This window comes from Siphateles boraxobius, unplaced genomic scaffold, assembly GCF_051911475.1.
Source record: "Siphateles boraxobius isolate OS27281-9 unplaced genomic scaffold, OSU_SipBor_1 1, whole genome shotgun sequence".
Taxonomy (NCBI): domain Eukaryota; kingdom Metazoa; phylum Chordata; class Actinopteri; order Cypriniformes; family Leuciscidae; genus Siphateles; species Siphateles boraxobius.
The window spans coordinates 8,539,507-8,555,726 of record NW_027508699.1 but is presented as its reverse complement, the minus strand read 5'-3'; the positions used below and the strand labels follow the sequence as shown (position 1 = coordinate 8,555,726).

General features: G+C 38.1%; 1 protein-coding gene across 6 annotated transcripts in view; it reads right to left on the bottom strand.

The window, feature by feature from the left end:
• mib1 (MIB E3 ubiquitin protein ligase 1) overlaps window positions 1-16,220 on the bottom strand; it is a 79,108-nt gene that overhangs the window by 61,502 nt on the left and 1,386 nt on the right. For all 6 annotated transcript variants that reach the window (XM_077194978.1, XM_077195324.1, XM_077194896.1 and 3 more), the window contains exons 2-6: window positions 15,245-15,416; window positions 8,828-8,957; window positions 2,733-2,837; window positions 2,088-2,154; window positions 836-1,040 (exon numbers count right to left, since the gene is read on the bottom strand). In XM_077194978.1, the coding sequence (XP_077051093.1) occupies window positions 836-1,040; window positions 2,088-2,154; window positions 2,733-2,837; window positions 8,828-8,957; window positions 15,245-15,416 (679 nt within the window). The remainder of the gene's footprint in view (window positions 1-835; window positions 1,041-2,087; window positions 2,155-2,732; window positions 2,838-8,827; window positions 8,958-15,244; window positions 15,417-16,220) is intronic.

Sequence of the window (16,220 nt, the reverse complement as noted above, 5' to 3'; positions counted from 1 at the left end):
ATTGTTATATGCATTTTGCAGCAGCTGGGAATTAATCATAGAAAAGTCCATTGAGCAATGCGATGACAATAGAGAATCAGACAGATTTATATTACCTGAACTTCACAAAGTTCCTCGAAACTATATTATTAAAAAAAAAACACACACACATGCTAAAAGACGCTTCTTAGTGCCGACCAAAATAAAAGTTTGTGTTTACATAATATATGTGTGTGTACTGTGTATAATTATACTGTATATATAAATACACACACACATGCATGTAGATATTTGAAGAAATATTTGCATGTATTATACTGCATGTATATTTATATATAATTTATAGTGTATATAAATAATACATATTTAATATATAAATAACACATTTTTCTTAAATGTATACATGCATGTGTGTGTATTTATATATACAAAATAATTATACACCGTACACACACATATGTAAACACAAACTTTTATTTTGGATGCGATTAATCGTTGACCAGCACTAAAAATTGTTTTAATGTTGTTACACTGCTTATATTGAGATTTTTTGTTCAAAAAGCAGTTTCATGCTACTAAGAGGACTAATGTGAAGTGTTTCTTGTTATGTAATGTTATGTAAATTAGTTATTACTAATAATTTATTACCAATTATTTACTTGGATGTGTAGAATGTGCATATACAAATTTAAAATTGTAATGTAAATTCTTATTAATCAACATTACTATTAATAAGATTTGTCATAAATTTGAGGTTTGTGCCTTGTCACGATGAAACAAAAGCAAAAGCAAAACTGTGGTAATATACGGCCCATGATGATGTAAACAGTCTTTTCAAAGGTGCTGTGTGACTGACCGGTTTCCACTAGGATATTGAACAACTATGTCATGGTCTTCATCGATGCCGCACACAGTGCCTGTGGTGGTGAGGGTTTCAAACATGCCATCAGTCCAGCCTCCGTGACCGTGCTGCAGAGACTGGACGATCTCGAGGTCCAAATCAATGTTGACCAAGTCTCCGATCTGCAGGCCTCCAGGGTTCCTGTTTCCATTCTGTTCACCTACAGAAGGTCACAGAGGAGAGAGAGAGGTGATCGAGAGAGCAATAGAACGGCTAGGGACTTCTCATGGGCATTATCGTCTGAAACCAGTATTCATTATTCTATTGTGACCAACCATTTTTTTTAAATGAACTAAGAAAATTCTGAAATGGCCTAGACATGCTTATGTACATCTACACTACCATTCAAAAGTTTTAGATCAGCAATGTTGTTAACACTTTACAATAAGGTTCATTAGTTAAAGGGGTCATGACATGAGAAACCAAATTTGCCTTGATCTTTTGGTATATAAGAGGTCTTTGTACCATTAAAACTTCCTACAAGTTTCATAGCTTAAGACGTCCTCCCCATAATAAACAAACCATTTATTTAATCAAGCTCTAAATACAGCTCGATGTAGATTCATGGTATTAAGTGACGTCATGGTACGAAGTGACGTTCCAGTCGTTTGCATATGACCGCCTCAAGCGATTTTTGCGTGAGCATATCAGTGAACACCCCAGACCACTCGGTGAGTTTCACGTCTTTGTAAACTAAAGTTTAATGCGTTTATATGAATGATTGTTCCAGTGCCCGTATGAAACCATTGTATAGGTGGGGGGGTGCTAACACAAAAAGCTAAAATTCTCGGGACAGCAGCATGTGTCCAAATTTGAATCTTAACCGTTCTATTTCATCAGAAACGATCTTAATACAGGGCTTTACTTGTAAAACGCCGAACTTACCCTTTAAGGTTTCAAGAGGAATTAATTTAAGTTCAACCACTTTTGTCTAGAACCTTCTGTTATTGGCTTGGATAGCAAGGAGTCAATTATGGATTGGGGCCAAAAGAGCTTTTAAACTGGAATGTGTCACTGTAGCTGTATGTATGTTTGAAGATCACAGCATCTAGTGCTGACACCTAGTGGAAGCATCTCATACAATACATTGAATCAAGATGCAACGGGGACTTCACCCAACCACACTTCACTCAAACATATTCATCAGAAATATTATGTGCCTATAAATATGATATAATTGTATAATATGAGACATTTTAAAGCTTACCCAACACCGGACAGTGGTCTCTGTAAAAAGCGCCTCCTTTGGCATCTTGCACACATTTCAAATCAGACTAAAAAAAAACAGAACAAGACAATTATTGGAGATTTGTTCAAACTGTTTTGTGTGCCTAACAAATTCCTAAAGTCTAAAAAGTCTCAATGATACAGTAGTCTGTGCTCCATCCTCTTTATCCAAATCTAATTAATAATTCCAGTGGCAGATGGCTGCGCACACCCTACGGATATAAAGCAATAACGGACAAAAGGCGTAGCCCAACTGCAAACAGATTGGCTGAAATTCAGACGTCGCAGAAAGTCGAACAGCCAATGAATGGGTAGCCTCTCACTTCAATAACTGAGGCACGCTTTACGCAGGCCACTCCCATTGCTCTCTTTGCCTTTGGTCTTCATGTTGATTCTCGCTCTCTTGTGAAGAGACAGAAAGGGGACAGATTTCTTTTATCATGCAGATAGCTCATCCAGCTGCCCCTCACAATGCCTGCCCTGCACATGGCTCTTATAAAGAAGCCCAGCTTATGGGATGCTGGTCTGTGTGTGGTGCATTGTGCGCACATTGGGGGGTGTAGCAACACAAAGGTCAGCTAACTGCAGTCTTTTGTGTATGTGTATAGTGATGGGGGTGGCTCACCATGCCCTCGAATCCCACTCGGTAGAGGTTTTTGGCCCCGTTGTCCCAGAGGACGTAGGCAGCGCTGTGGGGGCTGGCAGCACTCCAGTCCTGGATCTCTGTCACCTGAAACAGAGGAGGATGGTAAAAAAAAAAGAGCAAAGAGAATAGGAAGTCATACAGATGACAAGAAATTCAAAGAGTTACTAAATATCCCTCACTTCAGTCACATGACTAAAGCAGTCTAAAGTCTGATTAATGCAATTAACAAACACATTATTCAAGGGAAAAAAGGTTGAAGTATCATGGACATCCCAATATAGACATTGTGTGAAACTATAAAATAACCCCAAAAAAATGCCACTGAATGGTAATTATATGCTTATCTTAAGCAGCTTGTCTTTGACTTAACTTTAAAGTCACAATGAAATGGAAGTAGCAACAGATTTTTTCTTCCGTATCGTGACGGGAATAGTATAGGGTGAGGACTTGGTTTGTTGATTGGATTTTGAGATGTGGCTGCCACATGCAAAAGTGGAGGCGGATGAACGTGAGCTTGAGCGGCAATTTAAGCAGACTAAATGAGTGGAGAAGTCCTGCAGGAATAGTGAGAGAACATTTGTGCTTGGTACGTTTTTCGTCTTTAAACCATACTTAGGTCTTCAGCCAAAAAAGTATAAGTCCCGTCTGGCTAGTGCGCTTCCCATTATGTTTACTCATTAGGTCAATAGGCGGAGAGTAGATGGTCTTTTGTGGATGTTCGAACACATTCGACCACATGAGCGTTTACACTGCGAAAGCAATCCGGTCAAATGCGGTTTCGACTACCTCTGGAAGTGCTCAAAAGTGGACAAACTTAAAATGTTTTAGACCCCGTTTACACCTGTATTTAGCATCATCCACTTGTGACCGGATTGAAGAAAGAGCTTCTTAAGAGCCCACTGAAGTGCCTTGGAACGCGCAGCTTTGAATGATGCGTTGATGTAATTTCCACTGAAACAGGAAGCTAAGGCAGGACATGTTGAATGGCTCCTCCCCTTTTCAAATAGCCAATAACGTTTAGTTTACCTCACAGACTGCAAGTCGTACTTGACAGCATCATGGAAGCGAATCCGAGAGCTGATGAAATATCGGATTGAATAGTAGAGGTGTGAATAAATTAACCAACGTAGTTGGAAAACGGCATAAAACTTGAGCGTTTGAGCAACTGAACTCACGTCTCCAACCCATATTGCTCTGTGACGTGTCAACGGTCGCTTTGGCCAGGTGGTATTTATAGCATAGGGGGCGGAGTTTTAGATTCTAGAGAGCATTTGATTGGACAGAAGATATGACGAGAAGCTGAAGTGATGTCATAAAAATCCGTGATCCATTTTAGTGGAACTAAGAGTAAGTTTTGAATGCTTATACCTCCTAAATGCAAATTTTGTCATTGTATTGGAACACACCACAATGATCCAGTGTCAAACATGCTAAGATTTTCTCCACAACAGTGTACCATATAAAAGTTCAGTCACAGAATCCAACAAATAAATACAGAAAACATTAGAATAGTCTGATTAGCAATTTGTCTTATGCAATTTGCAAGCTCTTCTTAATCTTACAAAACATTACAACAGCTATGAGTTTGAAATATTATGTAATGGTAAAACAGCTAAAAATAACAAAAACACTAAACAAGGCGAGTTTCACCAACAGTAAATGTTTCCACCACCAGACATGCCATTCAACGTGCCAATCGAAGTGACAGAAATGCTGCTCTAATTACAAATGGTGAAGTAGGCTTCAACTTGCTCATTGAACTGGAGTGGCCTGAAATATCTGATAATTCAAAGACCAAATAAATATTTGACTTGCACAGTTCTTTTTTTGAGAGTGTCATTACACTTGGTGGAAAATATGCCATTAAAAATATCAATGTTGAACTTAAGGGAAATATTACAGAGCAGCAAACTGCCTAAAAAAGTTAAGTACACTAAATTACACAAAAATGGTTTCCTACTGGGACAATGTGTACAAATTAAAGGCAGGAACACACCAAGCCGACTAAGTTTTCTCAGTGTGTTCCGTACCGTCGGCTGAAATTGGTCCTCGTCGGCTTTGTAACAGCCAATTCGACATGTTGAATCGTCGTCGGGCCGTCGGTGAGAGAGAGAACTCTGATTGGCTGTTCAGCTTAGTGAGCGAGTCAGTGCACGAGAATAGTAGCAAAACAGAGAGCAAAGAAGTCAAAACGGTACAGATAGAAGGCTGCTGTTATGTTACGTCATCTTACATGAGTGTTCCTTGGCAAATATTTAAATATTAACATGAGTGGAGTGGAATAAAGAAAGTGTTTAACAGGATTGATATTCAAAGCGGTAAGCACGCACTGCTTAGTTTATGGTTTGTGTAACGTTATCTGCAGACTGCAGCGTCGGTTTCTCTTTTTGAATGTCGAATATAGATGAATATATCTGCAGAAATAGACAGTTGTCTCATTCACACGCAGGCGCAGAACGCCCATGCTAGCTAACAGTCGGCAGTAGTTCTCTCGGTGTGTTCAAGTACAGCTTTTTACCCCGACGCGAGGCGACAACACCGTCGGCTTTCATCAGCGCTAGTTCGTCGGCGTCGGCTTGGTGTGTTCCTGCCTTAAGGCTGCCCCCCAATAGTCAACTAAACGTTAGTCAAGAAGAGGCTTAGTCGACCAAATTTTAATGTCGGTTAGTCGCGAAAAAAAAAAAAAAACCTCTACAGGCATTGGCGAAGTCATCCAGTCTGACAGAAAAAAACATTAACAGCTGGTCCATGTGGTAGTTATGTTGGGCAGGAAATCCAAACATTCGCCTTTCATTCATCGACATCAAACATGGCTTATCATTTGAAAAATGTTGTTAGCCTAACGTTAGCCATTTTAAAATGGCTGCTTGCTCTAACATTAATGTTAGCCTAGATAAAAAGGCGTTATTATTAGGCGATATACATGAAATATCTTCAGTCGGAGGCAGCCCTAGTACAAATACATTTTAAAAATTGCTGTTCTCTAATTGGGCTTTGCAAGTTCGTCAATAAGCAAAGAGAAGCAGTTAAAAAGAGCACTAAATAATTACAATGAAAACTCTAAACGCGCCTAACACTAGAATACAACAAGGAAAGAGGTTACTGAAAAGACTTAAAGGGGTCATAAATTGAGAAATCAAATCTCCCTTGATCTTTTGACATATAAGAGGTCATGTACTATAACATATCCTGCAAGTTTCAGAACTCAAAACTTGCTCGCTAGTCAAAAAACAGCTTTTATTGAAGCCAAGCTTGTAAAACGATTCATTTTGGGTTTTGTCACATTAAGTCATAGAGCGACAAAAGAAGGCCTCAGCAGAAGATCAATGCCTATGTCAGAACACTGTTCGTTTGTTCACTTCATTTTACTGCAGATTCGTTGTTAAACAAGAGAGTTTGACGCAGGCTTTTCAAAAAGAGACTGAAAAGAAAAGATGATGCAGTGCCAACAACATTGGATTTAACAGTAATGGTGCAACACACAAGTGTGATCAACATTGTTTTTACCAAGTCTCACTATTGCTTTGTCTGATACAGATTGTTTGATATGTACTGAGTATTTATACAGTAGCACCACAGTAATTTGCTGTTCCTTCCTTTGCTTCATCATTTACGGGGTTAATGCATTGGACTTTCGGATAAGGTAGAAAGCAATGTACAGAATGCTGCTTTTGTTGTTGTTTTGATCATTCGCTGAATCCTGAATAAAAGCTTCAGTGAGCGACATCTGTTTTGTCATTAGTAAGACATTAATACGTTTAATTTTATCATCTGGCGTCTTACAGAGCTCTGACATGCACACCTGACTGCTGCAGATTTTACGGCGTTCACAATGAAACGCATAAATCCAAGTCTGAGGACATGAACAGCTCCGGGTAGAAAAGTCACGGGTTGCCAATTATGGTTATGAGACGGCGTGAACACAGCATAATTGATGTTTTGGTTCATGAGTAACTGTAAAAGACCGCTTATGTTTGTTTTTGGCGCTCTGTGGCTGTATGTCTACAACTCTGCATATATGACGTGTGATGTCTGTGCGAGCAGGTGCGCGGAGGTATGGAAATACACACGTTGAAGGGCAGGTTGGAAATACACACGTTGACGGGCACGTAGGACATCGTATAACTGCATTCGGACTGAATGCAATGACTGGACAAAATTGGTCCTGAGACTTCCATCAAAGATATACTGTATGTACATATTTTTATATTTACATATTGATTGCTATCAGGATGTGAAGAGAGTGTAAATTAATTTATAACAAAAAGTGTTTATAAAACAAATTGCCTGCCCTATCTTTAAACTTTATTTGCCACAAACAAGACTAACAAAGCATATGCAACACGCATAAATGTTTCATATTGTTGGTAAATGTTTCAATTATGTAACGAGATACATTTCAATATCGGGCATTTTCAAAACAATTCCACGCGTGCAATGGCAGGGACATTGATAATTATTTAATATGCAAAACTGTTACCCCATTATAGCAGTGGGCGTTTACTTCCAAGTCTTGAACGTGATGCCCATCAAAACGGAGTGTTAGAAAGAAAGGATCAAAAACAGGATAGAAAATAGCTTATTACTTCTAAATTAGGATGTTTTTTGTGTATAAAAATCTTGATAACATCATAACTGGACCTCAGAGAACATTATAAAATAAAAATAAATGCAGTTCATGACCCCTTTAAAAGCTTGTACCAAAGGTAGGGTAAACACTTTTAAAATGCTTTTAAAACACATTTTTAAACTGCAGAAAGTGTGTGTGAACTAGTTGAAAAGACGTTCCATTGGTTTACATGTCATACATCAATGGCTTCGCATCAAAACTGGCAATAACACACCTAACCCTGAGGCCCCGTCCACACTACTGCGTTTTCGTTTAAAAACGGAGACCTTTTGCTACGTTTGCACCTCCCGTCCACACTAAAACGGGAAAAACGAAGACCCAAAACGGAGAAGTTTAGAAACGCTGCAGCTCCGTTTTTCGTTTTGAATCTCCGGAGGGCGTTTTAGTGTAGACGGGACAAAACGGAGGAGTTTAGAAACGATGACGTAGAAGGTCACGCTCGGCTCTATGATTGGGTGTCATCACCCATGACGTATCCTTCCCTGATCCGTCAGCCACCCATCACATGTCCCGTCACCGGAAGAAAACAAACAAAAACATCCTGGACTACGTAGCTGATGTTAGTGAGTGCAACATGGATAACGAATTACAAGCGTTACTGACTTTGATGTCTTTGTTAGCAGCTGTTGTGCAAGCAAATTCTGCATTTTACAATGCTATAACTGCCTACATGCGCCGGAGGCAAACTATTATTCGAGCGATCTATGACAATTCCCGTGTGCAGCGGCGGTCCATGAAAAGAAATCTCTGGTCTTCGACATTTTCTAATCTTTGCAGAGGTAGCTAACGTTACTTGCTTCCTCATCAAATCTGAGGAATAGTCCATCCGTTTCCTGTTTACACCGGCACGCGCATGCACAGTGTTGGAGAATGGTCACGTGATCCGAGTTTTCAGTCGTTTTAATGTGGACGGAGATCAATTCTAATACGCAGCTAAAACGCTGGTGTGGACGGAGATCGTTTTCGTTTTAATTCTCCGTTTTTAAACGAAAACGCAGTAGTGTGGACGGGGCCTGAGTGTTTAGTTGACCATGGAGAGGGATTTCAACAACTCTCCAGTTAAACCCTTTATTTGCACTTGTAGTATATTTTAAATCATTAGGCCAGATTTGTCTTATATATATATATATATATATATATAAGTTTAGGTAATGACTAGTGTCTGAAATTGCACATAAAAAAAACTTAACTTCTCATGCTACTGCTCATTTATGATGAATCTTTTATGCTGTATGGTTTAAGTTGCTTATGATAATCACATCTGCTAAATAAACGTAGATTAATAATGTAACAGGCTTGTATTGGCACCATCTCATTTTGCTTCAATGAACATGCAAGAGCACAACACACAATGTATATACTTGATAGAGGGAATGTTCTTCATCTAATAAATGATGAGTAAAGAAGGGTGAGCAATGCATAGCCAAACATGTCTGGGCATTACCTTCCCTCTTCTTCCATTCCCCCCATCCTGATCCTCCCACTGCCAATCCACTCCGCGCACCACCCGTCCTCCTGCAAAGATGCCCCGGGCTGTGATCTTCTTTGACTTGCGACGAGATTCCAAAAGAACTCTGTGCGAAAACATACAAGAATGTTACAAAGCAAATGGCAAGAGTACAGAAGTTATGCGTTGGAACATTAAAGCATACGTTTTGGAACTTCGGTACCACTTTCTATGAAGCCCATGTTTATAATGAATTATAGCCCCATTGATAGTCATTTATAATAATTGATATTTTATTCATATATTTATAAAGACTCATTAAGACCTATACTGCATTATAATAACAGTTATAGTTACAACTATATTATTTTTTATAATAAGTCATGCATTTGCTTTTTCAATGTGTATGCTCATAATCCATTTATACACTGATTTATAAATGATCAAATATAAAACAGTTCCAGAGACACTTGTTTGCTGTACCAACTAGTTATCAATTATGTCTTGAATTGCTAATGTTTGCATTAGAGGTCATGCATGTTAAAATCTATATCTCCTCAGCCATTTGCATGGTTTTGCTAGTAAGTAACATTAAAAAAATATATATTTTTTTAAAAATCAACTGTTTGTATTAATGGTTTTTGTGTTTTTTCACAATATTGTATTACAGGAATCATTGTTCATTATTTTCAATAACAAGTAAACAACTTAATGTATAATGAGCACATCTTCAAGATTTCTTAACATTAGCTTTAGGAAAACTGCATCCTATGTTTTCACTTTACTTAAAGCCATCAATGACGCGTTTATAGAGGTTAGTAACACTCACAATAAGTATATAAAACACAACACGGCCATTAATAACAATGTATACACTTATTTGACAGAAATAAATCTGAATTACTAAAAAGTCATTGTAACTATAATATAGTAACATTAAAGCAATGATGGTTGCATCTTTATAAATACATTCATGAAACCATACAACTGACAAATCAATACTTATAAATCAGTGTATAATGGATTTTGAGCTGGCACATTGAAAAAGCAAATGCATGACTTAAATAGTATACAATAATATAAATATAACGATAGCTGTTCTTATAATGCAGTACGGGTCTTAATAAGTCTTTATAAATATATTTATAGAATAGTAATATAAATGGAGCTATAATTCATTATAAGCATGGGTTTCACAGAAAGTGTTACCGTAACTTCTTCCTTCCACTGTAGGATTGTCATTATATTGCTCAACTCGATTTACTTTAAACATCTGATGTCTCCTGAAACCTGCAATGCACCCAGAATCAAAAGTCCTGGATAATGTTTAACATCTCTTATTGTTTCTGTTTCTACAAGAGAACAGACAGTCTCGGATTCTCCAGCTTTGCTGACATATTCATTTCTAAAATGCCAATATTGTCTGCGCCGATAGCCTCGTGGTTAGCGTGCCGACATATAGCGCAACTCTCCGGAGACCCGAGTGCCATTCCCAGCTCGAGGTCCTTTGCCGATCCTGTTCCCCTTTCTCTCTACCCCACGCTTTCCTGTCAAAATCACTACTGTCCTATCCAATAAAGGTACAAAAAGGCCAAAAACATAACTTAAAAATAATAAATAAATAAATATATATACATACATTAGGGGTGTGAACCTACACTGGTCTCACGGTTCGGTTACGATTATCATGTCATCGATTCATTTCAATTCGATAACGCGATGCATTAGGGCTGCACAATTAATCGAATTTCTAATTGCGATTACGTTTACGGATGCCACGATTACAAAAGAAAATCCACTCTTCGTGTGTGTGTTTAGAGCATAAATATGTTATGAGAGGAGAATCACGACTACTTCAGAAAACCCAGCACAGTATGTCATACCAGGCAGTGACGTAAGTGTACGCTGAAATAAAAAGACTTCCACCTCAGAAAAACGGACTTTACTGTCCTGTCCCGTTATACTGTGCTCGTAGCGCGCACTCTTCAATTGCACGCGCAAATCCGCCAGTGCGCGCTGTGTACCGCTTCACTGTTTAAAGTGCAAAAGAAACTACGAGCATGCAACGTCGTTACAATGTAAATTAGTTTGTCACGAATTAAAAGTAAAAATACCAATAAATCACGTGTTAGCTGAGAAGGATTTGCATGCAGGTATGATTTTCATTCGATTCACCAGGAGCTGTTTCATTAACATTTCTTGTTAGTATATTGTGTATTCACCATGGTAAGTGTCGTTTCCATAACCCAAAAATGCCACTTTATTTTCACTTTGTGTTATTTTTTATATTTTTAAATGACTGTGGTGGCTCATATCAACATTGTATTAACAAAACTAGTTTGGGACTGCTATATTTAATTGCTTTAGCATAGTCCTAATGTTTTTCTAGTCTTTACTATGAGTCATACAATGTATGTGTATGTTAAGTAAAGGGGGACAGTACTTGTGTGTGTGTTAACAATTTTTGTGTAAACATGTATTATAATATGCCTATATATATTCAATGTAAATTGCGATAATCGTAATTAATAATCGCAATTACAATTTCAAGGGAATAATCGGCAATTATGATTTTTGTCATAATCGTGCAGCTCTACGATGCATTGCGGTCCACTGCATCTGCAATTTAAATTTTTACTTCAAAAGTGATGTGAGCGTGCGCGCGCGCACGTGTTCGCCTGTTCGGGAAGTCGCACTGACAGAAACAGTGACATTCCAGTTTAAGTTTCAAGGGAGTAAAGCCTGTTTATGCCATTCAGTAAATGAAATTGTGTCAAATAAACGTTGTTGTAGGGCTGCAACAACTAATCGATAAAATCGATTATAATCGATTATGAAAATCATTGTCAACGAATGTCATTATCGATTAGTTGGTCTGCTTACGTCACGGGGAGCGTTTACTGGTACGCACACACACGCAAGGTCTCTCTCCCTCAGGCGCTCTGCCGAGCGCGCGCGCTACACGGTTTAGTCTCTGTCTCGCATGCGCGCTCTTGCTTGCGCGCTCTAGATTTCGGGAGTTTGAACTAATTCGCGGGCATCAGGGAGCCGCAATCAATATGCGGGAGACTCCCGGGACTTCCGGGATCTTGGGATGTCTGTATTTTGTCTCGAGCATCAGGTTGCGCAATCAGTTCGCTCGCAACGTAAGTGATGGATTAAAATAGCGCTACCGCAGAAATAGGTTAAATTAAAACGGTCTTTACAAAGCGAAGCACTAAATACAAAGGCAGTTAATAACAGCAGCAGTAAAATATTGTTTTTTAGTCACTGTACTCAGTGGTTTTCAGCGAATGCTTGTGCACTAATGCATAATTTCTCCTGTCCTTTACTCAAGCCTGTTAGCTTGCTGGGTAACGTTACCTCCATTCCGTTCTCTTTTTATAGCATTTGTCTACTAAGTTTTAATTGTTTTTCAAACGCGATCTACTGCGGCTCTACGTTCACACAATTGTTTTCAGTCTTTCTATATTTATTTAATCAATTTATCCTTATATTATTCTTTTATATATTATATATAATATATATTATATTCTTTATCCTTATATTCCTTATATATAATTAATTTTAAATAAAAATTAAATGAATTATATATTTTAGATGTTTTTATTTTGTTTTTAGTTCAGATATTCACATCTGAACAACATGTCTGTGTAAATTTGTTTTAACAAAAATTGTGTTAAAACATAATATGTTGGATATCATTTTTTTAACAATAATCATGTTTGTCAACTTGCCATCAGCAATTATCATTAAAAACAATGCAAATATTGATATTAGTAAAACTCAATGTGTGGCTTTTGCACTTTTTAAAGTACACTTTTACACATAAATACCCTGATTTACGGTTTTATTTAGTTATAATAAAAAAAATCTAATTTAATTTCTATCCGATTAATCGATTAATCGAAAAAATAATCGTACGATTAATCGATTATCAAAATAATCGTTAGTTGCAGCCCTATAAATTTTGTTGTAAAGAAATGTTCATTTAAAAGCAGCGCTCATTCATCAGTGTATAATGTTACCATAGAGATGCGCGCATCAACCGTCGCCGAGCCCGCTGTTGAAGGTAACGATCATCCATTTATAATCACGCATAACAACACAGAATAATTGTAATTTTACCCTCGGGTTCGGATACTTAAATCAGCTCTATGTGTACGTGACATGTCTTCTCCAGGTCGTGCTTACCAGGTTGTTCATTAGAGCTGAGATGTGCCCAATATAGATGTAGGCTTCTAAAGTATTCGGAGCATTTTTTATTACTCGCACTCGCGTCTCGCCTCCTCTGCCATTGTATGCTACCGCGCCAAAGCACACAAGCAACAAATGGCGTCAGAAAAGCGTCAGTATAACCAGTTATGGTCTATTACTGAACCGATACCGAATCGTCCTCGGCTGCATCGCGATGCATCGTAGAAACGAATAATTTCAACACCCCTAACATACATATATACCAATATTAAAGGTGTAACTTAGTTCACCCAAAAATGAAAATGTTGTCATTTACTCACCCTCATGATGTTCAAAACCTGTATGAGTTTCTTTCTTCTATTGAACACAAAAGAATATATTTTGAAGAATGTTACCAGATAGTTGTCCATAGCAATTCACTTCCATAGTAATTATTTTTCCTACTACGGAAGTCAAATCTACCATAAAACTGTTTGATTATCCACATTCTTCAAAATATCTTCTTTTGTGTTTGTTCAACATTAGAAAATAACTTATTTGAGAAAATAAACAGATTTGGAACAACGAGCAAATTATGACAATATTTTCATTTTGGGCTGAACTATCCCTTTAAGATCATGTGCATCTTTTAAGCAGCTGGAAACCACAGCATGAGACAGCAGCTGCCAAGGGAAACACCCTGCAAAAAGGCCTGGCTTCACTACTGTCTTTGTGTGTTGTACTTCACTAACCATTCTCACGAGGGGAAGAGAGGCACACTTAGTTGAAAGGAGAACAGCTGTTGAGCTGACCTATTGTGTCTTTGAGCTCATGTTGAGGGCAGTTATGGACGGCTGACACGGGAGACGTCTAAACAACTGCTAGACTTCTTAATACCCTTACCATATGGAGACACTGAAAGAGACGTTACTCAAGCCATTCGAAAGGAATAGATGGCAACTCAAACAGCAGCTCAAATTTCTAGATTCAATGTGCAAAAAAAGAGTTAACTAGGCTATTCCTGGCAGCCTGTAAATAAAGGCCCGGGTAAACTTCATTTTCAGCGTTTCGCTTCGTCTTGTGCACAGTCGTGTCCACACAGGTTAGGCTAGGCTACTCAACCGCGGATGAGTGTGAATTACGGAGCTAAAAGAGTCTCGATAAAGATAAATGCACACACTACATTTGCATATGCACACACAGGATTCATACATGCACACACATGATTCATAAATACACACACAGGATACACAAATGCGCACAAAATTCAGAAATGCACACACAAAATTTAAAAAACATAGAAGATTCACAAATGCATAAAAAATTCAGAAATGCCAACGACGTTCAGAAATTCACACACAATTCAGAAATGCAAACAAAATTTACAAATGCACACAAGATTCAGAAATGCACAGGACAAGATTCAGAAATGTATTTCTGAGGCACATACAAATAAATCTTGATTTACAAACTGCTTGCGGTCTGTGAACTTCACTGCATTTGTGTGTGAATTTTGAGACTCCCCTGACTTGGCTCGACACACAAATGCCTTTTTCTAAACAGTGAATAATCTGCAACCAATCAGACATCTACCTTGTTTTAGCCAATCACAAGAATCAAAAGACAGTGCGCGAGAGAGAGCGAGTGTGTCTGTGCGCGAGTGACAGTGCGCGAGATAGACCGAGGCCCAGTCCCAATTTGCATACTATCCGTCCTAAATAGTATTCGAAAATAGAATTAGTACTTCCCAAATCGTAGTATGTTGAAATTAGTGTTCCAAAGACACCCGGATGGTCTACTATTCCCGGTCAGAATCCGAAGTGCAGATCGATGCACACTCTAACGGCTAATATTGCCCACAACCCATCGCGCGTTGGACGAGGATTCGGTTAGAACTACAAACACGAGTGAAAAGTGTTAAAAAAAAACTACAGACATTGAGTCCGCCGGTTATGTAGAGAGGTTTAGATCTTATCCTATCTAATGTTGCTTAAATAAAAATGCACAAAACCAAGATGCGTTAGCTGATCCTGGATGGCAGGATCCAAAGATTACCAAATCTGGATTATTCTGCTCCAGAGACCTTTAGCACAACTGGGCCCAGGCAGACATGACAGTACAATGTCCCTTAAGTCAAAACCAACTAAATCAAGACCAGTGGGCCGGCTTTAACGTCCCTCATCCACAGAGGGAATAATGTCAAGGAATGAAGACCACAGGGAGAAAAGCCACACTCACCTCTCACTACCCGGGGTGGTGATGCGGTAGAACCTGTGGCGCAGGTGGTGTTTGTCGCCATGGTAACAGGTGGTGCAGAGGTCATAGTTGGTGCACTCTGCGCATTTCCACCGGATCCCGATGATGGGCTGCTGTCGACAGGTGTCACACATGGTGCCATCGTGCTTGATTCCTGTTACATTGCAATGACACGAATATGAGTATCTTAGTTGACTTCCACCTGCATTTGTAATCTGGATTACATACTCCAATTCCAAAAATTACATGTAGTCAGATTAGCCTATATAACATTTTAAAATACTTATCAGATTACAATTACTTAATTAATTCAATGATTACATATTCACACAATGACAATAAATTATTCCTAACTTATTGATTCTCCAATGTTGTTAATGGTCACTTGACATGCAGGTATACAAATAAAATATAACTTAAGTAATTATTAGCTTTTCATCACAAATCCCCTGCAGTTCCTCCAAAACCCCAGTTTTTCGTGCACTTCATTCATATCGTTGAACACAGAATGGAAGTATATAATTACACTCTAACAATGACACCTCAAAATAAAGTGTCACCCTAATGTGTCCCTGTTACAGTGTAAATATGCATTTAAGTACAGAGTAATATTAAATACATGTACTTACTATAGGGTTAGGTTTTGGTTTAGGGTTAGTTGCAGGTAATCATGCCTCATGTATAGTTATTATTAATACAAGTAGCCAACATGTAACATGTAACAAGGACACGTTAAAATAAAGTGCGAACTGTTTTATAAAGAATATATTTTCTAGTTGTTTACATATTTGAATACGGTACAAAATAATCCTATTCAAATATAAGTGGTGAACGAACCAGGTCAAAAGTAACCTAAAACAAACAAAGTCATATGACTTGAATGATTTGTTAAGACATCAAACGTTGGATAGGCTACTGTTAATTAAAGCTATTTTGCACGTTTGCGTTGAACGTTCAA